Consider the following 26,579-nt stretch of genomic DNA (forward strand, 5'->3'; position numbering starts at 1 on the left):
TTATTTGTGGGGCCACGTGCGTTTCTATGCTTCTTCCTCACAGCCAGAGACGACCCAAATGTTGCTAGCCATTCACAATATTGCTGGTAATCTGTTAGAGTGCAGCCTGTTAAAACAGGCTTACTGGCACTCAACTTCTCCAAAAGTTCAGGTCGTGTTAGGGCAGCGGCCCAGTCTGGCTTACAACTAACAGAGTTCAGGTTTGCATTTGGCACCGGAACCTTCTGTTTCACCAAAAGATTAAATGGAATGAGTTTGTGGTCTGACCAAGTGAAAGTGTATGGAGTTTTAACTGACAAACCATCCATATTAGAGCAAATACAGTCCAAAACATGGCCTGCTGCATGGGTAGGTTCTAATGTCAGCAGGGTAAGGCCAAGTGTATTTATAATATCCATAAACTCACTAGTGCCTGGTTCCTTAGGGGAGTCTAAATGGAGGTTAAGATCTCCCATCACTGTGCAATGTGCGAACCTGAGAGTAAGCTCGCTCAAAGCATCTCCAAAACTTTCCAAAAAATCTGTCGATGGGCCTGGTGGACGATAGATCAAAGCACCGGAGAAGGAGAAGGAATCATGGATGGTAAGACAGAAGGCCATAGCTTCCGCTCCTTTAATGTCAGGCAGCTCAAAGGTTGTACATTTGATAGCGGTACGATAGATGATTGCCAGGCCACCTCCCCTCTGCAGTGGTCTATCTAGTCATTGGATTGAAAAGGCGTGTGGGAGAGCCACGGCTAGGTCAGGATTGCACCATGGACGGAGCCAAGTTTCCGTAACAAACAGCCAATCTAGGTCCATTTGTGGTTCTCAAAAATCCGGACCCTGGTGTTTTCCCGATATCGAGGTCCAATACCCGTGTCACAAAACCTCGACGCACCAAGACGATTTTGGTATCTATGAACCGATAATAATTAGGACATCATTCCTATGTATTTGCGTCACAATCGAGGGTTGCCAACACCCCAAAATCGTAGTTTCCGTCCCCATCCCTTAAACTCCATTTTGTGAACGGCATCCATCTTGCATCTTGCCCTCATGTTAAGTCAATTAAAGGTCGAGCTTGATCAAAAAGGACACGTCCACCTTTTCGTGACTTCCCCCTGACCTGTCCCAACTGACTCCATGGCCTTAGGCCAAACCTGTTTGGGCAGCTCCTCGCCCAGTGGCCGAATACGATAGCATCAGTACATAACATTCCACCAACCATTCCCACATACAGACCATGCTTTCTGCAAACATGCACCTGTCCACATTCTTTGTTTATGGCCAGTTTTATGACTGGGTTGTGCCTTCCTTTATTAAGGTTTCATCGATATCTGATGGGAGTTCCAGGCCTAACTGGGTAATCTATCAACAAACTGGACATCTAAAATATGGGCTTGCTTACATGACTCTGCTCTTTGTATTATTGTAGAAATATGTGTATAGCCATATCATAAACTCAGGAATTCTTGCTTGCAGCTATTATTTTGGTATATAAGGAGACGGCTGGTTCTGTAAAAACGAACAGTCTCCCGAGAACCTACTCTCCGTGCGGTGTACTTCTGGGACACGTGTTACTTGGTAGCTACCAATAAAACTTGATCTTTGACGGTAACTAGAAGACTCCGTGTTTCTGTGGTCCGGAACAAGGGAGAACTCAGAGGTCCTCGGGTGCTACCCCCTGGCACCACCGGGTTCGTAAAAACCCGGAACCTCAGTTGGCGCCCAACTCGGGGCGATATCAAGCGGTGACGGTCCAAGCCAGATGTTCGTGAGGAGCTTCGTGTGAAAATTCCGGAGGACGGCCAGCCACTTCAGCGACCCCTGTATGTCGACGTGGTTCCGAAGGTCTTTGCTGCGAGGTTCCCCGCGTCCCGACGGCTACGAAGGACTGCTGCCCTGACTATCGCCTTGCTTTGGACCCAGTGATCTTTGGTAGAGCGAAACGATAGACGAGTCTTCTAGCGACGTCACAGATCTTCAAATACTTCAGTTAAGTATAAGTGGAGCGTCTCCCAGTCCTTAGTTTGTCCTTAGTTTTTGGTATCCTTGAGATACGCTTTGATTTGGTACTTGCAAGCCCCAAAGCCGAAGGACTCGTGTATTCACGAGATATATCGTAACAGATAATCCTTTGAAGTTTGAAGCTAGACTAGTGAGCGAAGATGCCTGGTTTTAGCAGACTTGGAAACTTGTTTTGTCTTGGTTGTAGTAAGGACTCCCGATTGGAGGAATCTTGTCCGGTTCCTCCAATTGGAACTCCAACGTATGAGCTCTATGTAAAGCACGGCGTAGGTCCTATAACATATAACGAAGTATGGATAAAATACACCCGCAAGGATGGTGTTTTAAAATGGCCCCAATACGGTAGTTTCGACTCAGAAGTTTTAGATAACCTAGAAGTCAAATTATTCAAGAAGAAAGCCCGACCGGCGATGTTTGACTCTTTCCGCTTATGGCGTAAAGAGGCCAAACAGAAGGAAATTAAATTAGAAAAGAAGAATAAGAGGGAAAGAGGTATTTCAGTAATGCAAGCCGCGATAAAATTTAAAGACAACGAAGAGGATCAAATAAGTGAGCAGTTGCACAGGCAACGTAAAATGCCAATAGATAAATGCTACCCCGTTTTGCCATCTCTTCAGTGAGAGACAGTAAAAGAGCATGAAAAAGATCCATTAATGGCTCATTTGCTAAGTTCGCCACCACCCTATGCACAAAATGCCACAGCACCTCCGCAACCTTTAGTTGCACCTCTGGTAGCTGTTATACAGGCTCCTTTACCGCACTCACCGGCTACTCTTCAGCTGGCTCCTGTTTCTCTGGCGCAGCCTCCTCAAGGCTCACCGATCACATCTACTTCTCCTACTGTTCCTTCTAAAATTTCGCCTAGCACACTTTCTAGTCTCTCTGATACTCGTTCTACGAACATTTCTGTTTCTACTTTGCGTGACTCTGTTCTACCTCCAGTTATTCCCCCACTTTCACCTTTCGTCTGGCATAAAACGGCCAGCATTGTTACTAACTTTCCTTCACCACTTTTTCGGTCGCCTAAAACGACCCCTAACACGGAACGAAGACAATTACGAAGCCAAATGCCCGATTATCAGGAAAGGGAATGTTTGAATAAGTTAGCACGAAATTGGGCTTTGGACACAGCGAGATATGATGTAGAGTCTGTCATGAACGTTTTCCGTCAATGGGATGAACCAACGCAAAGATACGTCTTTGAGCAGATGTGTGTTTTTCTGTGTGATGATTTGGTAGATAATGGTCAGAAGACCAACGAGCAAGAGTTGTGTAGTGTACGATTTAAATTTGGGGAGGGTATGATTGTAGGTCCCGACGTTGAAAAAGCAGTTGAGATATTATTATCACATAGAAGTACGGGTGGTAATTCTGGGTCATCCTCTGACAGTGGTACATCCAGCAGGAAAAGAGCGAGACAGTACCCCATGAGAGAGGTTCCTCCGGTCTGGAGGGAAGGTGACGCAACTGCAGTTCCACCGGTTCTGCCTCATTTCCAGCGTGTATGGGTACATGTCCCCTGGAAAAGATCCGAAGTTTTAGCACTCAAGCAGACACTACCCGATCCCCGTAAAAACCCGACTGGGTATTATAAGGAGTTGTCCCAAACTGCCAGCTCATGTATAATGAATTTAGCGGATATAGACATGTTGTTTGGGAACGTTGTTCCACATCCTTTATGGAGTAAGATACGTCATGCAGATCATGACCAAGAATTAGGTGACTCGTGGGCGAACATTGCGACTACAGATGCTAGACAAGTCGGTGGTTTCAAGCCTGAGCCGTTAATAGCTGAACTTCCTGGTAGAATTATTGCGTACATGAAGACACTTATGCCTGAAGTACGCGTAAACTGGGACAAGCTATCCGCGTGCAAGCAGAAGAAAGACGAGAATGTGTCTGACTTTTTCACTAGATTTGAGGAAACTTTCACTGACCATAGTGGTCAGGATATGGCTACCGAGGGTGGCCAAAGATTGTTTGTAGACAAATTTGTACACAATCTGCTTCCCGAACTGTGTGCTAAACTAAAAGATTCAGAGAGTGCTTGGGCTGTCTCTACGTCAGCGCAGATTCCAGCAACAGCTCAGTACTACGAAAACAGGCGCAAAGACGAGCTAGACAAGGCAGACAAAAAGACGAAAGATTTAAAAACTAAAGTTCTTCTCCAACAGGCCTATCCGCCTCGTATGGCTAGCCAGCCCAATTATCAACAGAATAAGCAGTATTCTAGAGACGCGCAAGGAAACGAGTCTTCCCACCAGCGTGTTCCGTATGGCCCGAATCAATGTGCGTATTGCAAGGAAGAGGGTCATTTTAGGAGCAATTGTCCGGCTCTTGCGCGACGCTTAAACGGTGTTTCAGGTGTAAGAGGGAGAGGTGTTCAACAGGCCCCCAGAGGTAGGGGCCGTGGAAATTTCTCCCAGTACACAGCTTCTTTTCCGCCTCAGAATTCCATGAATAGCTTTGACCAACAGAATAACGCATCGTCTAGGTCAGCTCAGTACTATGCTGACGACTATTACACCGAACACGACAATGAGGGTAACGATTGCTAGGACAGCCATGGACAAAGAGAGGGAGTTGTTTCAGTTCCAGTAGACCAAGATGGACCTTATGTCAAGGTACTTACCTCAGGAGTGTCAGAGCCATTTCTGCTGGATACTGGTGCTACAAAAAGTTCTATTATGCACTCAAAACTTCCTGGCGCACCTTTGTCTGGCGAAATGAATGTCTCAGTAGGCTTCTCTGGCGCCCCTGTTAGAAACCCGATCTCTAGTCCTATATCCCATTCTGTTGGCCCCTATGAATTGGAAGCACCCCTCATTCTTACAACAGGTTGCGGTTAAAATTTGTTAGGATTGGATTTGCTAAAAAGGTTGTATGCGACTTTGTACTGTTCTCCCTCGGGAGTACAACTTACCTTAGGAAAAAAAATCATTTCTCCAATGTATTTGTCAAAAGAAGGTATTCCAACCGAATTATCATCACTTCCTGATATACTGTGGGCTAATGGTTCCAATGACGTAGGTCGTTTGGAGATAGCACCGTATGTCATAACTTTGAAAGCCAACGTCGGATTACCACGTATTCCTCAATACAAAATATCTAACGAATGCGAGAAGGCGTTGTTAACGATCATTTATGACTTGATCGATAAAGATGTTATTGAAGAAACAACAGGGAACGTTTGTAACAGTCCAGTTTTACCGGTCTTAAAACGTACTGATCCTTCACAGCCCCCTGTGTATAGGTTTGTGATTGACCTCAGAGAGGTAAATAAGGTAGTTATCCCACAGTTTCCAGCTGTCCCCGACATTACTGCTTTATTGACAATGGTTCCAGCTTCAGCAGACTGGTTCTCGGTGATTGACCTGAAGAACGCTTTCTTCAGCATCCCGATCGCCGAAGAGAGTAGAGACCTTTTCGGCTTCAATTTAGGAGGACGAAGCTTCCGCTTCAAATGCGCTCCTCAAGGCTACTGCGAAAGCCCATCTATATTCAGTCAGGCACTGAAAACACAACTAGACACAATTGTGCTGCCAGATGGGTCAGCTTTGATCCAGTACGTAGACGATCTACTGATCGCCGCAGACACTGAGGAGATTTGCAAACAAGCCACGTTGTTATTATTGCGTCACTTATGTGACATGAAGCACAAAGTCTCCCTTTCAAAGCTGCAATTTTGCCGACAAGAAGTAACCTACCTAGGTCACATCTTATCGAAGGAGGGAAGGAGACTGATACCAGAAAGAATACAGGCAATTACAGAACTAAGTGCCCCGAGGACACAGAGAGAGGTTCGAGCCTTCTTGGGCATTACATCGTACTGTAGACAATGGATACCGAATTTCTCACTACTAGCCAAGCTCTTGCTGGCACTACTCCGCAAAGACACGCCTAATCCTATGCCTTGGTCTGAAGATTGTCAGACGAGTTTCCACGAGTTGCGTGTTGCATTGTGGTCGGCCCCTGTGTTGGGAAACCCCAACTACAGTAAGCCTTTTACATTGTATGTCCACGAAAAGGAAGGTTGTGCATTATCAGTCTTAACGCAACACTTTGGGGACAAACAGCGCCCATGCGCGTATTTTTCGGCAACTCTGGATCCAGTGGCTAAGGCACTGCCAAGTTGTCTAAGAGCAACCGCCGCAGCAGCTGTCTGCATTCGACAGTCTGCTGGACTAGTCATGAATAACACTCTGATCGTTATGGTTCCGCATGCAGTTGACATTTTGCTAAATAGGACCAAGACACAACATCTTACTAGCGCTCGACTATCCAGTTACGAACTTACCCTGCTAGCAAGTCACATCCACATAAAAAGATGTGATACACTCAACCCCGCTACGTTATTACCCATCCCGACAGAGACAGACAAGATTGACAAACATGACTGCTGTTTCAGGACAGAAGAAGAGACAAAAGGGAGAGTAGACTTACAGGACACTCCCCTTCCCGAATGCAATGATACTTTGTGGGTTGATGGTTCATGTTTCAAGTTGCCGAATGGTGATACGACCACCGCATACGCCGTAACGACATTATACACCATTGTAGAGACTGCACGCATTTCCCACAACTCTGCACAAGCTGCAGAGCTGATCGCGCTTACTAGAGCATGTGTGTTGGCGAAAGGAAAGCGAGTGAATGTGTACACTGACAGCCAATATGCCTTTGGTGTGGCTCACAGTTTTGGGAGATTGTGGCGTGAACGTGGGTTCCTTACGTCCCATGGTGCAAAGATACAACATGGCCAGCTAGTTAATGAGCTCCTTGAGTCACTCACCTTGCCCCTACAAGTCGCCATTATAAAATGCAGTGCACACAAAAAGATTCAGGATGATGTTGGCCGCGGAAATGCATTGGCAGATGAGGTTGCGAAAGAAACTGCAAGGAACACAATGAGTCGGATGTATGTTATGGGTCCCGCTAGATGGACTGCTGATGTGGGAATGTGCGAGGACACCATTGAAAGCGTAAAATCGATACAAGCTGAGGCCACTGAGAACGAGGTGAATGAATGGAGAGAAAGCACAGGTAGATTGGATGCGAATGGTTGTTGGGTCGAACTATCAGAACACCAGCGATGGCTATTACCTAATGCATACGTATTTGCAGTAGTAACGATGGCTCACGGAATTGCGCACATCAGTTCGAAAGGAATATGTAAACTATTGGCCCCAGTATGGCAGAATAGCAATATCCCAACATATGCAAAGAATGTGGTTAAAAAGTGTATGGTGTGTTTGAAGTACAATCCCGGGAGGGGAACCCCAACTCCAACTGGTCATTTTGCGCCTCCAACGTACCCGTTCGAGGTTTTACAGCTCGACTTCATCCACATGGAGAGGTGCAACAACCTAAAGTATGTGCTCGTTGTTGTCTGCGCCTTTTCAAGATGGGTGGAAGCGTACCCCCTTAAGGACAATACCGCTTTATCAACTGCCAAAGCACTCGTCAAAGAGTTCTTTCCGAGGTTCGGTATGCCTAGAATTGTCTGGAGTGATAACGGAAGTGAATTCGTAGGATGCGTGATGAAGAGAGTGTGTGAGTGTTTAGGCATCCACCAAAAATTCCACGCTGCAAATCACCCCCAATCAGCTGGATCAGTAGAATGCTACAATGGCACTCTAAAACTCAAACTGGCCAAGATCCAAGCCAGTACAGGTCTTAAATGGCCTGACGCACTGCCTCTAGCGCTTTTGTCAACCAGAATGACTGTTCACTCCAGATTAGGACTTAGCCCCCATGAGATCGTGTTTGGCCGCCCAGCCAACGTCTGGGGCGTGCCAAGACCCAAGAAACTAAGTGAGATAGAACACCCCGTACTACTTGACTATTTGTGCGAATTGACAACTAAATTGCGTGTTTTACACCAACAGGTTCACAGTTCCTCTCCACCAGCCTCTGACGATCCAGGTCACCTCATCGAGCCCGGCTCGTGGATTTTGGTGCGGAATTTCCAGCGCACCAACAACGGACAGCCGAGGTGGACCGGACCGCACCTAGTACTGCTTTCAACGAGATCTGCTGTTCGGGTGGAAGGCAAGAAGAACTGGGTACATGGGACCCACTGCAAACGGGTCCCTCTACCCCTTCCATACGACCGGTGGGTCAACAAAGGATTTGCCGACTCCGAAACCGAATCCGTACCTCGCTTCATCCCTTTCAGCGATGCACGTTTGAAAGAAACTAGTACTGAAAAGGAGAGTGATCATATTTTACAAGGACGTGTGTCGCCGTCTATGCAATGGGACACTACCGAACCTGAGACGCTGTTTGAAGACCACACCATACCTGGGAAACGACGGTACGACCTGCGGTCTAAACAGAGAGACTAATAAACGATTGACATAATGTGATTTCCCTTTTCCCCTAAGAACTATTTTTGATTTTTTTTAGCTCTCTCGTCCCAAGGGAACTAGCTCATTTTTGATTTTTCGAACCGCCATCCGGTTCTGCTGCTAGGGTCGCGGTTGAAGTCTGGGGAGTGCAACTGGGAAGTTCTAGGTCCACGGTTCTGATTGGTCCACGGGAGTTACCCCGGACTGAGCAGAGCGCGCTCCCTGGGAGAATCAATCAACCACCGCGGGCAGCAACTAGAGGATGGAGTTTCCAAGGGTAGAGAGACCTATCAGACTCACGAACTTCGGAAAACAGTTATGCACAATACTGTCCAAAAGAAGATTCCTGATACTATGTGTTTTAATGTTATGTAGCATACTTGTGTTTTTTACTGGTTATACTCTATTCGTATTTAAAGTTACCTTTTCGAATGACACCCAGCCACCATCTCCTCCCACTATTTCTCCACACTACTTTCACCCTCTACCTGAACACGAGTCTGTCCGAAGACTCGAATTTGTAAACAATTCTTTCATTCAGCTCCTACACCAACACCAGTCCGTAATGAACGCATCAAACTGTTGGATATGTGGACTTATGCCACACACAACCGATAAGGGGATCCCATACTTCATTTTGCCATTCAGCTACTATGGTTCTCTGTGGGCTTTCCAGACCATGTTCCTATTCGCCCTAGAACCATACCCGACCCGTTCCACTGCGAGCGATTCCAATAACAAGGCACTAATTGCAGGGATAAGGAATGTGAGTAGGGATATCGACACATATCTGACAATGCCCAAAGATGAACTCAGTCCCTACTCCCGTTGGAACGTGACCAAACATGGGGTTTACCTGGTCAAGAGCCAGGCAGCAAAGAAATCCCGCCCAGTTTGGATAGTGCCCCACCGAGGTCACTTATGCTTACAGGGTATTGGTAGGGACCCCACAGCACAGTTAGGAAAGAGCATTTGCACGGAAACATACGTATTTACTTCCCGAACTTCCCCTATACTTTTGGCAGCCAAAGGCACGTATTTCGTTTGCCATGACCAAGCCTACACGTGGTTGCCCCCTGATTTCTCAAGTACATGTTTTATCTCATTTCTGCTGCCTCCCACCTACACGGCCAGAGCAGATTACCATCGGACAAGGACAGCTAGGGGTGTCGTGAGTAAAGACGACACCGCGGGTCAGGAATTCGCTGACTTCGCAAAGGGTTTTCTGCCATTTTGGGGGCCTATGGTGAACAGCAGAAATATTCGCCAGTTATCGAGGATAGTTGAATCCGCCGTGACTACGACGGCCGGAGCACTTGGCAATCTGACAACAGAGCTTCAGTCGGATCGACTTATGACCCTTCAGAACCGAATTGCCTTAGACATCATACTCGCCGATCGTGGTGGTGTATGTAGAGTCATCCAATCCAGTTGTTGCATATTCATCCCTGATAACGCACCGACAGTATACCAGGCCATCTCCAAACTACACGAAATATCTGGTTCCCTTCACGTTGAGAAAGGGGATTGGTCCCTGCTGGGGTGGTTCTGGGACCTGATCACTGCCTGGGGATGGAAAATTTTGATCTTCATTGGGATGACATTGGCACTTCTGTTCATGTTTTGCCTATGTATACAGTGTGCTCCTGCACTATGTGGCCTCTGTGCTACCTCGTGTGTACGGAAGCCTGTGTCACGGGACGAGCTGAGTAACAGAATGATGCTACAGCAACATCTCCACGAATTTCTTCATACCGATTTGGACTCGGATTAGCATGAGTTATTGCCTTATATGAGGGCAAAAGGAGGGTCTGTGGTTCTCAAAAATCCGGACCCTGGTGTTTTCCCGATATCGAGGTCCAATACCCGTGTCACAAAACCTCGACGCACCAAGACGATTTTGGTATCTATGAACCGATAATAATTAGGACATCATTCCTATGTATTTGCGTCACAATCGAGGGTTGCCAACACCCCAAAATCGTAGTTTCCGTCCCCATCCCTTAAACTCCATTTTGTGAACGGCATCCATCTTGCATCTTGCCCTCATGTTAAGTCAATTAAAGGTCGAGCTTGATCAAAAAGGACACGTCCACCTTTTCGTGACTTCCCCCTGACCTGTCCCAACTGACTCCATGGCCTTAGGCCAAACCTGTTTGGGCAGCTCCTCGCCCAGTGGCCGAATACGATAGCATCAATACATAACATTCCACCAACCATTCACACATACAGACCATGCTTTCTGCAAACATGCACCTGTCCACATTCCTTGTTTATGGCCAGTTTTATGACTGGGTTGTGCCTTCCTTTATTAAGGTTTCATCGATATCTGATGGGAGTTCCAGGCCTAACTGGGTAATCTATCAACAAACTGGACATCTAAAATATGGGCTTGCTTACATGACTCTGCTCTTTGTATTATTGTAGAAATATGTGTATAGCCATATCATAAACTCAGGAATTCTTGCTTGCAGCTATTATTTTTGTATATAAGGAGACGGCTGGTTCTGTAAAAACGAACAGTCTCCCGAGAACCTACTCTCCGTGCGGTGTACTTCTGGGACACGTGTTACTTGGTAGCTACCAATAAAACTTGATCTTTGACGGTAACTAGAAGACTCCGTGTTTCTGTGGTCCGGAACAAGGGAGAACTCAGAGGTCCTCGGGTGCTACCCCCTGGCACCACCGGGTTCGTAAAATCCCAGAACCTCACATTTCCGTGATCAAGTCATGAATATGCTGAGCATTTTTGCATAGTGACCTGGCGTTGAGAAGCCTCCCCCCGGAGTACAGTTGAGTGAGAGTTGACATGGGGGCTCAATACAGGAGTGAATTTCGTCTTACAGTGCTGGCATAAGGCTATATCATCCCATGTATCTGGAGACAAGAAATTGTGACAAGAGGGAAGATGAATATTAAAGGAACCTAACCACTCCCTAGAATTAACTACAGGTGTAAACCTAGGGACGGCATCCTTTACCTCCGCCGCAGCCTCGACGCGGACGAGCGCAGACGGGCAGGACTCTGGCTGGACTCCGGCGTGAGTCTGGCGTGCCCGCTGCGCGTTCCCGCTGCGCGTTCCCGCTGCGCGACATCAAGGCGGGTTTAAATAGGGCTGAGGTCAGCCGGGCAGAAGACTAGGGCGCTCACCAAAATGGCGCCGCGTTTTGTCCCTGCCTACCACCAAGATGGCTGGAGGCGTGAGTGTGAGGAAGTAAGTGACCCGCCAAACAGCGGTGAGGAATACCGATTAGAATGCGGGTAAGCGCTATGTGTGCTTGTTAATATAATATCAGGCAGTTTGCAATTTATTAAAAATAAACGATGATTTTAAAAACGCATACTAGCGCGATATAATCAGGCTGGGCAGCGCGTCATGTAGGGCCAGCGCAGCGCTACAACATACCTTTGTCCTAGGCGAGCAGACGGAAACTACCGTCTTAAATAGGGCCGAGGTCAGCCGGGCAGAAGACTAGGGCGCTCACCAAAATGGCGCCGCGTTTTGTCCCTGCCTACCACCAGGATGGCTGGAGGCGTGAGTGTGAGGAAGTAAGTGACCCGCCAAACAGCGGTGAGGAATACCGATTAGAATGCGGGTAAGCGCTATGTGTGCTTGTTAATATAATATCAGGCAGTTTGCAATTTATTAAAAATAAACGACGATTTTAAAAACGCATACTAGCGCGATATAATCAGGCTGGGCAGCGCGTCATGTAGGGCCAGCGCAGCGCTACAACATACCTTTGTCCTAGGCCGAGCAGACGTAAACTACGGTCTTAAATAGGGCCGAGGTCAGCCGGGCAGAAGACTAGGGCGCTCACCAAAATGGCGCCGCGTTTTGTCCCTGCCTACCACCAAGATGGCTGGAGGCGTGAGTGTGAGGAAGTAAGTGACCCGCCAAACAGCGGTGAGGAATACCGATTAGAATGCGGGTAAGCGCTATGTGTGCTTGTTAATATAATATCAGGCAGTTTGCAATTTATTAAAAATAAATGACGATTTTAAAAACGCATACTAGCGCGATATAATCAGGCTGGGCAACGCGTCATTTAGGGCCAGCGCAGCGCTACAACATACCTTTGTCCTAGCGGCTGTGTTTAGACACTGCACGCATCCCCCTGTGGGCCTCCTGCATTCTAACCTTAGGTGGTTATAGGTAGTCCCAGTGGTTCTACAGGCCCTAGGCCTGCTTTCTAACTCTCACGTGGTTCTTATACCACTATTTTAGTATATGGTTTGTGAGGCCCCTAGGGCATAACATATACTGTGCAACTTATCGTGTGCTAATTAAGTTCCTTGTATTGTACTTTTACCTCTGACCTCGTACAGGGCCAGATGTAGGTAGCCAAATACTGGTCGGTAACGGCCGATTTCGGCCGTTACCGACCGGTATTTGGCTTTTGAGATGTAGGTGGGTCGGAATTTACAGAATCGGTATATTTACCGATTCGGTAAATTTACCACTTCGGTATTTTACCGAATCGGTAAACATACCGATTCTGTAAATCCATATGTAGATGGCACTCCTGAGAGTGCCACAGGCCCTTAAGAGTCGTTATTTTACCACCCAATCCTATTGGGTGGTAAAATACCGAATTCAGGTGTGCATGCACATCTGTGCATGCACACCTGTGCAATGTGACACACAGACATGCCCTTAGGGCATGTATGTGTGCCACATGGCACACAAGCCTGTAGTTGGGGTGCTAGAGGGTGTCAAAGTGACACCCCCTGCACCCTTGCAAAATTCGGTATTTACCGATTCTGTAAATACCGATTCTGTATTTCCCATTGGTTCCTATGGGCTTCAAGGCCCATAGGAATCAATGTGAAATACAGATTCGGTATTGTACTTTTACCTCTGACCTCGTACAGGGCCAGATGTAGGTAGCCAAATACTGGTCGGTAACGGCCGATTTCGGCCGTTACCGACCGGTTTTTGGCTTTTGAGATGTAGGTGGGTCGGAATTTACAGAATCGGTATATTTACCGATTCGGTAAATTTACCACTTCGGTATTTTACCGAATCGGTAAACATACCGATTCTGTAAATCCATATGTAGATGACACTCCTGAGAGTGCCACAGGCCCTTAAGAGTCGTTATTTTACCACCCAATCCTATTGGGTGGTAAAATACCGAATTCAGGTGTGCATGCACATCTGTGCATGCACACCTGTGCAATGTGACACACAGACATGCCCTTAGGGCATGTATGTGTGCCACATGGCACACAAGCCTGTAGTTGGGGTGCTAGAGGGTGTCAAAGTGACACCCCCTGCACCCTTGCAAAATTCGGTATTTACCGATTCTGTAAATACCGATTCTGTATTTCCCATTGGTTCCTATGGGCTTCAAGGCCCATAGGAATCAATGTGAAATTCAGATTCGGTATTTACAGAATCAGTAATACCGACTCTTACAGAATCGGTAATTTTTTACCTACATCTGCCTCCTTCAAATTTACCGACTCTTAAATATCGATTCGGTATGGGTCGGTATTTAAGAGTCGGTAAATCAAAATTACCTACATCTGGCCCAAAGAGTCCAGAGGGGTGGTGTTTAGAATAAATACATACATATTCGACATATACCTTATGTGGTGTGTTTTCGTTTGATCATTAAAGAGATTATAATTGGTAAAACAACTAGCTTAACTCTCCTCTAAGTCTTAGCCTGAAGGCTGCTCTCCACAGCTACCACTAGGATAGCTTTCTATAAGGTTGACTTTACAACCTCCCATCAATAAGGGTAATTTGGACTGGTGCAAGGTGCCCACTAGAATAGTGGACATCATATACCAGGCCAACTTCTCACAGAAGAAACCTTTACTGAGGAGAGGAACTTGAAGAAACTGAGGAGAGACTATTCCCAAGCTGGAGTGCTGCTTGGGGGATTGGCCTGCAGTGGTTGCCTTCTTGCCAAAGTAAGGAGAAATGAACTTTGTGTACTTTGCTTTCAACTTGTGAAGGATCTCCAAGGGCTTGGAAAAGAGCTTGCCTCCTGCTGAAGTCTCAGGGACAACAGACGTCACCCCCCAGCTCCTCAGAGTTCTTGTGGAAGTGCCTGCTGCTGTTTTGGGCCTTCTGAGGAACTGCGTGTCGCAAGGAGCTGGAAGCGCGACGCAACAAGATTGAAGCTTGTCGCCGTTGCTGCTGCTGCCGTCGCACTTCTGAACAAGGGTGTCGCCGCTGGAGTTGTCGCACTGCACCGCATCGAGAGAAGCGTATCGTAAAAAAGAGGAAGCGTGTCGCCGTCGCACTTCTGAACAAGGGTGTCGCCGCTGGATTTGTTGTACTGCACCGCATCGAGAGAAGAGTCTTGCAACGAGGAAGAAGCGTGTTGCCGTCACTGTTGCCTGCCATCGCACTTCTGAACAAGGTTGTCGCCGCTGGAACTGTCGCATTGCACCACATTGAGGAAAGCGCCTTGCATCCCCGAGTGATTGAATCCAAGGTAAGCCCTCCTTTAAACCATTTCTTGCGCATCACACGCGCTCGTCAACAAATCAGGCAAAACATCGAAATATAATTTTATCTATACAGACACGAGCACGCCTAATGTCAACGGTTTCCTATCCAAGGGCAGAACCGCCATTGTCTTGCTGACAGAATTGAAGGTGAGCCTCTAATTCACAGACCCTGCTTCCCATTCGCGCCCTAAAACAGAAGCTAACAGCCAATATATTGCTTTGTCTAAATATAGAGAAAGGTACGGATGCGAAGAAGCCCAAGCTCACAACACAGAAATACTCGTCTTATGACCAGGGCTTCTTTCAAGTAAGTCACATAGACATTCAGATACCACTTTACATTTGTATTGATTGAATTTCTCACTTAAACACAAATGGGCGTATCGTGCCTAACATGACAATTTTCACTTAATAGGACAAGTTCTAAGCCCAGCAGAGTGTGTCCCTTACTAAGCACAGAAACAAGAGGACGCTCGGACAACATTCATTCACTGCACATTAGTAAGTGGAATCGGCGTTATAATCCAATAATCCAGCTACAAACAATTAGAAAGAGACACCACCAATGGTTTGTCTCCTTTTTATTTACAGTCAGTTCAATAAGGACTATAAGAAACAAGCGTGGTTCAAACGGAGGTAACTTCATTTATTTTAATAAAATATATATAGCGAGACAGTAGAGAAATGTGAAGGTAATTCCCCCAAATTATTTTTATTCACTCTCCCCCACAGAGACACAGTCCAGCCCTGATGAAAACTCAGCCTAATAATTCCTGAGTTTAGAAACGCGTCGGCTTCCATCTCTGTAACATTAGATGCTACACTTCTCACAGAAAAAATCTTTTGACAACTTGAAATATTGATTTCTCAGCATTTAAACCAGAGTCTGTGAGCACAGTCCCAATATACAGTGATCAGTTAGCCAGACATTTTCAAAATGAGTCTGTTGTACCGTCGTCACAATGCGATGTTTATTTTTTATGTTTGATTGATGTCATCAAAATGTGTAATTGACACCCGAATGGTGCACACCTAACCTGCCTCATTATTTTGAATGTTAATGGTTTATTAATATCGAATTGTTTTGATGTGTCATAACTTGGAATATGTAGCAATATTCATAAATTAACAGAAACGAGGTTGAAATGTACTAATTAACTTAGTGCCTACAAATTAAGTAAACAGTCTACTTAAATTAAAAAGTAGCCCCAAAATCCGAGACCAGGTACTTTTCTTTTTACACATTTGCATCCCCGAGAAGCGCGCCGCCGTCAGAGCTGCTGCCATCGCATTTCTGAACAAGGATGTTGCCGATGTAGTTGCCGCAATGTGCGGAAGCTTCACGCAATCGTGGGAGAAGAGTGCCGCAGCTGAAGCTGTTGCCGTCGCACTTCTGAACATGGGTGTCGCCGCTGCAGTCCACGCATCGAACCGAGATCTTCTCGCATCCCCGGAGAAACGTGCCGCATCTGGAAGTTCTTCACGTCTTTATTTCTTTGCACCTGAACTTTGCCGCATTTCCCTCGCTGCGACATTGCTTGTTGTGGACAGTGGTCCCTATATAATAATGCGATTGTGCATTTCCCACTGACTGGCGTCCAACATACGCGATTGCGCAGAGATGCTCTGACATTAAAAAAGTGGAACTGATACCCTGACTGCTGGCCGAGCAACCCTTACTAACTGAATTGTGAAGGCCCGCGCGCCTCAGAATTACGTGAGACTCGTTCATAACTCCTGCCATAGAATGTAAAGTAACATAAAAAGGGGCAGTATATAACTGTCAAGACTACAATGTATAATTCTATTGTCCTGAAGATGATGCCTGGTATTTAATAGGGGCATCAAAAGGTCGTCGACACCGAGACACCTTATGCACTAAGATTAAGCTGTATTAGAGTGTGCAATGGTGTTTAAAAGTTGATATATGTCTGTGTAAACTGAGTACAAGTATACAGACCCATTTTGGCTTGCCTTTTGGCTAATCCCTTTCTGTTGTTCTGTCTTGTGTTTTGTGGGTCACGGTTGTGCCCACTTGTTATTGTTTCTTAAACGCTACTTATTGAAATATATTATGAAAATAAATTCTTCTCCGGCTGGACAAAAGTCATACTTTCTATCTAGTGTATGATTATCTCCCTTTGTTTATTATTTTTTTTAGAATAGGGACCACTGTTCTCTATAATATGATGCTACCTAAGGTCTCTACCGAATTACCTTTGGGTTCCCTTGTCCTTGTATAAAAATTGCTTGTTGTGGAAGCGCAACGCATTATAAGGTACATTGACGCAAAGTGTCGCATCTTAAGAACTGAACTAAGCTAAATCTACCATCTTAAAGTTAACAGTATTGTGCATTTTGTCGTTTATGGTCTTGTGGTAAATCTATATAAAGTATACTTATTTTTGATATATAAACATTGTGTGGTGTCCATTTGTAGTGCTGTCACTGGGTTACTGTATGTGGTCACAATGCTTGTCCTGTCCTGGATTGGATCTTTTCTCCAACATCGCTCACAATCAGTCCAGCTGTCCTCCTTCTCTGCCCCCTCTGTTTCACTTTCCTGCGGTGTCCCCCAGGGTCTGCCCTGTCCCCCCTCTTATTCAACTTATATATGCAGCCTCTTCTTGTCTCTCTCCGTCACTCCCCTGTTACTGTTTTCAACTATGCAGATGATCTACAACTCATTTTCCCCATCGATTCCTCCCTCTCTTCTTGTTTCAATTTTCAAACCATAATGCTTACCATTTATGAGTGGATGAATTTCAGCCAGTTGAAACTTAACCCTAGCAAGAGTGAGCTGCTATTGATCGAGGGACCCCTGAATTCTTGGAGCTCCAATTTTTGGCCTTCGGCCCTTGGCCCCGCCCCTTGTCCCGCTAATACAGTGAAAAGTCTTGGTGTCATCATCTCCCGCGACCTCTCAATGAGGCCCCAAATCAACGCGGTCACCTCGGCCTGTTTCTACCATCTTCGGAGAATTGGGAAAATCCGAAGATATCTCTCCCCGGAGGCTCTCATTCTAGTTATTATGGCCCTGGTCACCTCACGTATCGATTATGCCAACTGTCTGTACGTGGGGATTCCTGCATACCACCTTCATCGGCTCCAACTAGTACAAAACCAGGCTGCCAGACTAGTCTTCCAACAGCCGAAATACCAACATGTTACACCTCTGTTGGAAAAACTTCACTGGCTCCCGGTAGCGTACCGTTGCATTTTTAAAATGGGCTGCACTGTCTCCAAAACTTTGTCCACTCTAGCTCCTGCTTTCATCTCCCTCTGCCTCCACCCTCATGTCCCGTCACAACTCTTAAGGTCATCTGCCCAAAACCTCCTCACCACCCCCAGGTTCAAACGCAAGAAACACGGCGGTGCCTGTTTTTCTTTTCTTGCCCCTTCCACTTGGAACTCCTTCCCTCTCCCCATCCGCCTCGCCCCGGACTACACCACCTTCCGCAAACTTCTGAAAACCCACCTTTTTCGCCTTGCCTATGACTAGCCTCTCACCCCAGTGCCCTCCCCCCACTGACCTGTCTTGAGCGCCATGAAACCAATTGGTGTACGCGCGCGTTACAAACACTTTTAACATAACATAACATTTACAAACTGTCTCTGAGCTAAGCCTGCCTGCTCGTGCCAAGGGTGTGAGCAGGTGTTATTTAGGAGTGTAATCCCCTTATACTGACTAGAGGCAAGGGTCCCAATTTGTCACAAGTACCTACCTGTGGCAACTAGAGACCCCAAATCTAACAATGCCTAAAAAGCATTGCCATTTACAATGCCAGTAGCTCAAACTCGCGTAAATGCGAGACCTGTTGCATTGCAAATGCTTGTTTATTTCAGATCTGGCCGCAGGTATATGTATAGTGAACACTGAATGTTTTTCGAATGCGCTGCCTTGAGGTATAGCTCTGCATGCAAAAACACACTGCAGTAGACATTTATTTTTGGTGCCCTCTTTTTCGTCATTCTAAGTCAGCCTTTTGCCGTTAGGCTGAAGCTGGCGCCTTGAACCATCTCCGTGCAGTCCTTACTTCCACATAAGCTATGTTCCAATATGGCCGCGCAGTCGGTCCGCAATATGCGGCAGCAGTTCGCATTTCAGCGCGAGTCACTGAGGGAAAACCCCTCTTACTCTGGTTCATGTAATTTCTCTTCCAATGGCACTGAACGTTTCTGTCGTCACTAGGGTCGCCCTGCCTTCCGGGCCATGATCGCTCAATGATTGGCTACCTCCAGTAGCGCTTACTACAACGATGGCGGCGACCGGTGATGGAACAAGTGGTGATTTGGGACCTGGTGAGGAAACGGCGGTGGCAAAAGCAGCCCCTTCTGCAGCGGTGGAAGAGGCGGGCAAGGAGCCGGTGTCCCCGACGAAGGAAGAGGTGGCGAAAGGAGACGCCAGTGAGGCAGAGGGGGAGGCGGGAGACAGTGACGAGGAGGAGGACGTGTACGAGGTCGAGCAGATCATCGATTACAAGACCGAGGACGTGAGTATGATTTTGGGGACTGGAACCCCTTACTTTGTGATTAATTGTTCATGAAGTTTTACGTTTTGTCGTATTCACAGGAAGAGGACTGATGTGCGTTATGTTCCTTTTCTACTGTTATGGCATTTGAAATGTAAACGTACCTACTGTGTACCAGAGCAGTGTGTGTGTATGATATGTATTTAACGATCGTAAACATAATATCCTTGCTTAATTGTTATGTTATAAAAATAGATCACAGCTTTTGCAAAGAGTCATGCTTTGGAGCTCACGATCACTGTCTTTCAGTATGTTTTTGAGTTGTTTCTTTGAAAGGTGTTCTCTGCTTTCCCTTTTGAGTTTTGTTGACTGTAGTTTGTCTTGTTCTTTCTGCTTGCGTGGCCTGTTGTCTGTAATTCCGCAAGAAGGGCGAGTGTTAGTTTGACTTGATGTGCAGGTGACCTGTGTCTTGTGTGCTGCTCTTACTGTCCAGTCATCTACCGGAGATGTCTTACATGGGATGCAGCTATAGAAAGCTGTGGGTGGCAGTTGCAAGTGGTGCACCCTCTTCCAGGTGGTGTGTGCCACGAACGAGTTATTGGAGTAAATGAATAGTCTGACACCTGACCATGTATTGTCATCTCATCTTTTGGAAACCACAACAGTCACCCAGCATCATATGGGGTAAGTGGAGGTCAGGGTCGGATTGGAATCACAATTAGGACCGGGCACTCTCAAGAGATTAGCCCACATTCCCTGATCATCCCCATCTGTTTGGTCTCACTTGAATCTGGACGGTTATTTTTAGGTCTCGCCTGTCGATGCGCATGCGCATCGAGCAAGCGAGACTATAGGGGCTCATCCACACTTTATCTAACTTGCAAGGAATCGTGGCGATTCCTTGCAGTGCCCGTGACTTTTAAGGTCAATGCGCATGCGCATTAAGCTTATGCGCATGCGCATTGACCTTAAAAGTCACGGGCGCGTGCATGTCCGTCTTTGTTTACCCGCTCCGCCCCCTCCCGCCGTGTCGCCTTGCCTACTCTCTTCCACAGCCTCCCCCAGCTCCGCCCCCTCACTACTTGATTGCACGGCCGCTAGGCCGTGCCTCCCCTACTCTCCTCCCCCCTCCTCCTCTCCTCCCCTGCCTGCCTGCCGCTAGCCTTGTTGATGCTTGTTAAACGCTGCCTTCCTGCTTGGCGTCTGGCTGACGGCGCTCGTCACGTTCCTTCTGATTGTGGTACAGCAGGGGCTGTGTAGGAGGCGAGCGGGACTGACAGCTTTCTCGCTTCTGAAGAGTAGCACGTAGATCCCACCCTGCAAGGTTGTCATCTGCTGTCCAGGACTCTCTTTAATTGTTGCTTTTTTTCCTGATGGGACTTGGCCCGAGGTAGATGTGGGTCTGGATGGGAATCGCAAGGCGATCTAGCGCTGCCTTGGGGCTCACTGCGCCCAGCGTTCTTGGTCTCTTGTTCAGTCTCCCTGATCGACTGGATCTTTTTCTTCAGCTTCTACGGCCATATCATGGCAGAATCCGTTCCCTTGACTGCTCTTCTTTCCAATCCCCCGTCGACACTCGTCGTCTCACTCTGAAGCTGTATATTCTGTCTCTGTTCCCACATCTGATCACGACCTCCGGGCAGTCATCCTTTGTTGCTGGCTCGCTTTTCTAGCGCTGCTGCTCTGCATGCTTCTTTGCGCATCCGTTCACCCTCAGTTTCAGCGTTTGCCTTTCCCTGTGATTGAGCGCATCCTCCGGTCCATTCCCAGCACAGGTCATTCTCCATCTTACACTCGCACAATAGGCCTCCCTCGCTTCTGCCAGTGCACGCCGGTCTCCCTGCCCTCTCACTGCGCGCATCTCGCATTTCTGTCTGTGTGCTACTTTACCAGCGCAGTTTCCCTCTGCCCTGTGCTTCCCAGTCAGTGGCGCTTCTCCCTGCCTGTGGTGTGTGCTTCCCTGTCAGTGGCGCTCCTCCCTGCCTGTGGTGTGTGCTTTCCTGTCAGTGGCGCTTTTCCCTGTCCTGTGCGCTTCCCTGTCAGTGCCACTTTTCGATTCCCCATTGCATGCACTGCATGGTCAGTACCGCTTTTCCCTGCCCTATCAATAACGCTTCTCCCTGCCTTGTGGTGTGCGCTAATCTGTCAGTTCCCTTTTCTCCCGCCCTGTAGTGTGCGCTGCCCATTCTCCCTGCCCTGTGTTGTGCGCTGTCCTGTCGGGATCCCTGCTCCCTGCCCTGTGTGTTGCCCTGTCGGTGCCCCTTCTTCCTGCCCTGTGGTGTGTGTACTGCCATGCTTGGGGTATTTGTTTCTGACCTATGGGGTGCATTGCCCTTCCGTATGTCCCCCTTCTCCTTGTTTCTGCTGGAAGTGTGTGCTTCAAACTATTAGACCTGGCTGCGGTAATCACATTTTGCAAGCAGACACTTGTTAAAGTGGCAGCTTTCCTGCCATACCAACCTTTCGTAGTTACATTGTAGGGAGGCTGTGATGCATGAAATGAAAAGCAAGTCAGAAAAGACATTACTCAATTCCAATATAAATAATTGTATTTACTACTGAGCGAAGGTGGTCTAGGGGCGCCAAAGGTCGCAAGAAGCTATCGGGCATCCTGCAATCGGCCCATGATAGAGCGGGGCAGAATGGAGTCCGATAGCATTGGTGTATAGATCAAACATTATTAGGTACGCAAATAAAAAGATGGCTATGCAAAAAATGCCGCAGCTGGGACTTATCCGGTGACTGGGACCACTCCTACACATGGGAAGATCTGTACGCAGAATGGGAAATGATAGTGTCTCTGGTTGTAGATAGAATTGTGTTTTTGATGAGTGATGAAACCATTCTAAAAGCTGGAGTTTCTCACTCCCAGAAGGAGAACAATATTGATATCAGATGAGTCTCTGGTTCCTCTGCTTGCATGCTACTTTCGCGGCTCCTTTGATGTGCGTCCATTTGCCACCAGCCACTTAGCCACTTAGCCAATTTGTGTGCAGGCGCCGCCTCTGCTGGCGCGCGCCGCCTCTGCTGCCAGGCTTCAGCACACCAGGCTGCACACCCCTCACCCCCCAGTCACTTCATCCGCGCCCACTTCACACGCGCTCTGCAGGTCATAAACAGGACCATCTGCTCCACTCCCAGCACTGCATGACCATCTTCAAAGCAAGCTTGTAACACGAGCTGCCCTCAGACGTTCCAAGACACACTTTTAATGCTTCTGAGGTCGATAACATGAGCCCCGTTGCATTGACACACACTGCCCTCACACACACAAGTTACTGTCACACACACACACCCTCAACCCCTCACCCTCACTCACCCTCACCCTCACTCACCCTCAACACCTCACCCTCACTCACCCTCAACCCCTCACCCTCAACCCCTCACTCACCCTCACTCTCACTCATCCTCACTCACCCTCAACCCCTCACCCTCACTCACCCTCAACCCCTCACCCTCACTCACCCTCAACCCCTCACCCTCAACCCCTCACCCTCAACCCCTCACCCTCACTCACCCTCGACCCCTCCCCCTCGACCCCTCCCCCTCAACCCCTCACCCTCCCTCACTCACCCTCACCCCCTCACCCTCACTCACTCACTCACTCACCCTCACTCACCCTCAACCCCTCACCCTCACCCTCACTCACCCTCAACCCCTCACCCTCAACCCCTCAACCCCTCACCCTCAACCCCTCACCCACCCTCACCCTCACTCACCCTCACCCTCACTCACCCTCAACCCCTCACCCTCACTCACCCTCAACCCCTCACCCTCAACCCCTCTCCCTCACTCACCATCAACCACTCACCCTCAACCCCTCACCCTCACTCACCCTCACCCTCAGTCACCCTCACCCACCCTCACTCACCCTCACTCACCCTCAACCCCCCACCCTCACTCACCCTCACCCTCACTCACCTTAAACCCCTCACCCTCACTCACCCTCACCCTCACTCACCCTCACTCACCTTAAACCCCTCACCCTCACTCACCCTCAACCCCTCACTCATCCTCACTCACCCTCAACCCCTCACCCTCACTCACCCTCACCCACCCTCAACCCCTCACCCTCACTCACCCTCAAACCCTCACCCTCACTCACCCTCACTCACCCTCAACTCCTCACCCTCACTCACCCTCACTCACCCTCACCCACCCTCAACCCCTCACCCCCTCACCCTCACTCACCCTCACTCACCCTCAACACCTCATCCTCACTCACCCTCACCCTCACTCCCCCTCAACCACTCACACTCACTCACCCTCACTCACCCTCAACCCCTCACCCTCAATCCCTCACCCTCACCCTCACTCACCCTCACCCTCACTCACCCTCACTCACCCTCAACTCCTCACCCTCACTCACCCTCACTCACCCTCACCCACCCTCAACCCCTCACCCCCTCACCCTCACTCACCCTCACTCACCCTCAACACCTCATCCTCACTCACCCTCACCCTCACTCCCCCTCAACCACTCACACTCACTCACCCTCACTCACCCTCAACCCCTCACCCTCAATCCCTCACCCTCACCCTCACTCACCCTCACTCACCCTCAACCCCTCACCCTCAACCCCTCACTCATCCTCACTCACCCTCAACCCCTCACCCTCACTCACCCTCAACCCCTCACCCCCTCACCCTCACCCTCACCCCCTCACCCTCCACCCTCACTCACCCTCAACCCCTCACCCTCACTCTCCCTCACCCTCACTCACCCTCAACACCTCACTCACCCTCAACACCTCACCCTCAACCTCAACCCCTCACCCTCACTCACCCTCACTCACCCTCACCCTCACTCACCCTCACCCTCACTCACCCTCACCCTCCCTCACCCTCACTCACCCTCAACCCCTCACCCTCACTCACCCTCAACCCCTCACCCTCACTCACCCTCAACCCCTCACCCTCACTCACCCTCAACCCCTCACCCTCACTCACCCTCACTCACCCTCAACCCCTCACCCTCACTCACCCTCACTCACCCTCAACCCCTCACCCTCACTCACCCTCACCCTCACTCACCCTCACCCTCACTCACCCTCAACCACTCAACCACTCACCCTCAACCACTCACCCTCAACCACTCACCCTCAACCACTCACCCTCAACCACTCACCCTCAACCACTCACCCTCAACCACTCACCCTCAACCACTCACCCTCAACCACTCACCCTCAACCACTCACCCTCAACCACTCACCCTCAACCACTCACCCTCACTCACCCTCACCCACCCTTACCCACCCTCACCCTCACCCTCCCTCACCCTCACCCTCACTCACCCTCACCCTCACTCACCCTCACCCTCACTCACCCTCACCCTCCCTCACCCTCACTCACCCTCAACTCCTCACCCTCACTCACACTCAACCCCTCACCCTCACTCACCCTCACTCACCCTCAACCCCTCACCCTCACTCACCCCTCAACCCCTCACCCTCACACAGTGCAATAGGTCTCAGACCATTTCAGTTACAGCTTTAAGAAATGTTTATGGCTTTTTTTATTTGTAATTCTTTAGCATTGGCTACAGGAAACAAAAATGCTAAACATTTACAAAAAAAACCCATAAACAATTCTAAAAGCACTAACTCTAATGGTGCGAGACCTATTGCATTTCCAATGCTTGTTTGTTATAGTTTTGTATAGTGGGAACTCGGTCCAAAGTTATTGGAGCAATATATATGAGCACCAGTTCCATTACAGAAGATCAAATTAATTTTCGGTTTAGAGATTAAGTGATTGGCCCAGAATTACAAGATGTTAAGTGGACTGGGACTTGAACCTAGTTTCCAGGTCTGCAACTCTGACTATAGTGCAGTTTTATGCACCCCCCCCCCTCCCCAAACAAGCCATAATATACACTGGGGATGAGATCACAACACCTCGCTGCCATAGAGACAACTTCTCTTACTCGCTCCTCCCCAGCCCATTATAGCCTCAGGACATTAGCCTGGCAAAGGAGGTGTCGAAAAACGCACATTGCTGCTGCTCAAGGAGAGGGGGGTTAGGTACCACGTTTCCCACTAACAGGGAGGTTCACTAGGGTGTGAAAACATGTTTGTTTATAGTTGTTACGTTTTGATATGCTCCATATAAATTATATTTTTGTTGCATGTGTCGGATTTAGAAAGTTATGTTGTGAGGTAGAGCTCTGTATTCCAGATTTCAGTTCTTGATGTTTGCGCTGATTGCTTTATGCTGTTAGACCAGTTGGAAAGTTTAATTCTCCACCTGTAGGTTGTTCTGAGAGTACACCATAAATGTTTGGTGGTGTCTGATTAGCAGTTTGGGGAAGAGAATGAACCCATTTGTGTTTTGCTGTATATGTATATGGCGGGAAGCGCTGTCCCCGTCTCAGTCAGAGCCGCCCTGCATGGGTTGGGGGTCCCCGACGACAGCACCTTCTTGAAACAATATTAATTGGGGGACATGACCCGCCCGTCTTGCTGCAAGCTTTGAGGATTTCCGGGTGATTTCTGCAGTATACGATGGGAAAGGGAGCCAAGGGAGATGACTCCCTGCTTGGCAGGCTCCGGACACAGCGCTTACAGAAATTTTGAGTGGCAGCAATATGGACAATTTGTGCACCAGTTTCTTGAAACAATATATACGCTCCATGGGGTGACCAAAAGTAAGCAGCACACTGCACACAACCGCTTTTTCCCGTAAAAGCATCTTTATTGGTGTGAGCAACCCTCTTTGCAGTCCATTACAGCAGGAAACCGCAGCCTGACGCGTTTCGTATTCCACTACCTCAGAGGCTGTTGCGGTTCAAAGAAACATAGGCGTGTCCACATCTCCTTAATTATACATTGTACGCTGTGTATCAGCTGCTCTGTATAAGAGTTGCGTTAGGGTTTCTGGGAGATGTAGTCTGTTTTTAATCCACAGATGGATGCTCCTTAAATTAACTTTGCACATTCAAAGGCTCTGGATGAGCCCCCTGGAAAGAAGATTGCTCTCAATCCTAGGATGCATGCTCCACGTAGGTGAGCTCCGTGTATCAGTGCTCCGTGGCCCTCCAAAGATCCGAGGTGGTGCCCGCTCGGCGCCTGGACAGCCGCCTTAAATATACGCTCCGTGGGGTGACCAAAAGTAAGCAGCACACTGCACACAACCGCTTTCCCCCGTAAAAGCGTATTTATTGGTGTGAGCAACCCTCTTTGCAGTCCATTACAGCAGGAAACCGCAGCCTGGCGCGTTTCGTATTCCACTTCCTCAGAGGCTGTTGCGGTTCAAAGAAAGATAGGCGTGCCAGCAAGGTG

General features: G+C 48.3%; 1 protein-coding gene across 1 annotated transcript in view; it reads left to right on the forward strand.

Annotated features, from left to right (window-relative positions):
• Positions 1–26,579, forward strand: part of MPHOSPH8 (M-phase phosphoprotein 8) — a 303,929-nt gene that overhangs the window by 42,810 nt on the left and 234,540 nt on the right. Inside the window, exon 2 of the mRNA XM_078657070.1 lies at positions 19,020–19,320. Coding sequence (XP_078513196.1) covers positions 19,087–19,320 — 234 coding nt within the window. The 5' untranslated portion in view covers positions 19,020–19,086. The remainder of the gene's footprint in view (positions 1–19,019; positions 19,321–26,579) is intronic.

Source organism: Lissotriton helveticus, chromosome 8 (genome assembly GCF_964261635.1).
Source record: "Lissotriton helveticus chromosome 8, aLisHel1.1, whole genome shotgun sequence".
NCBI lineage: Eukaryota > Metazoa > Chordata > Amphibia > Caudata > Salamandridae > Lissotriton > Lissotriton helveticus.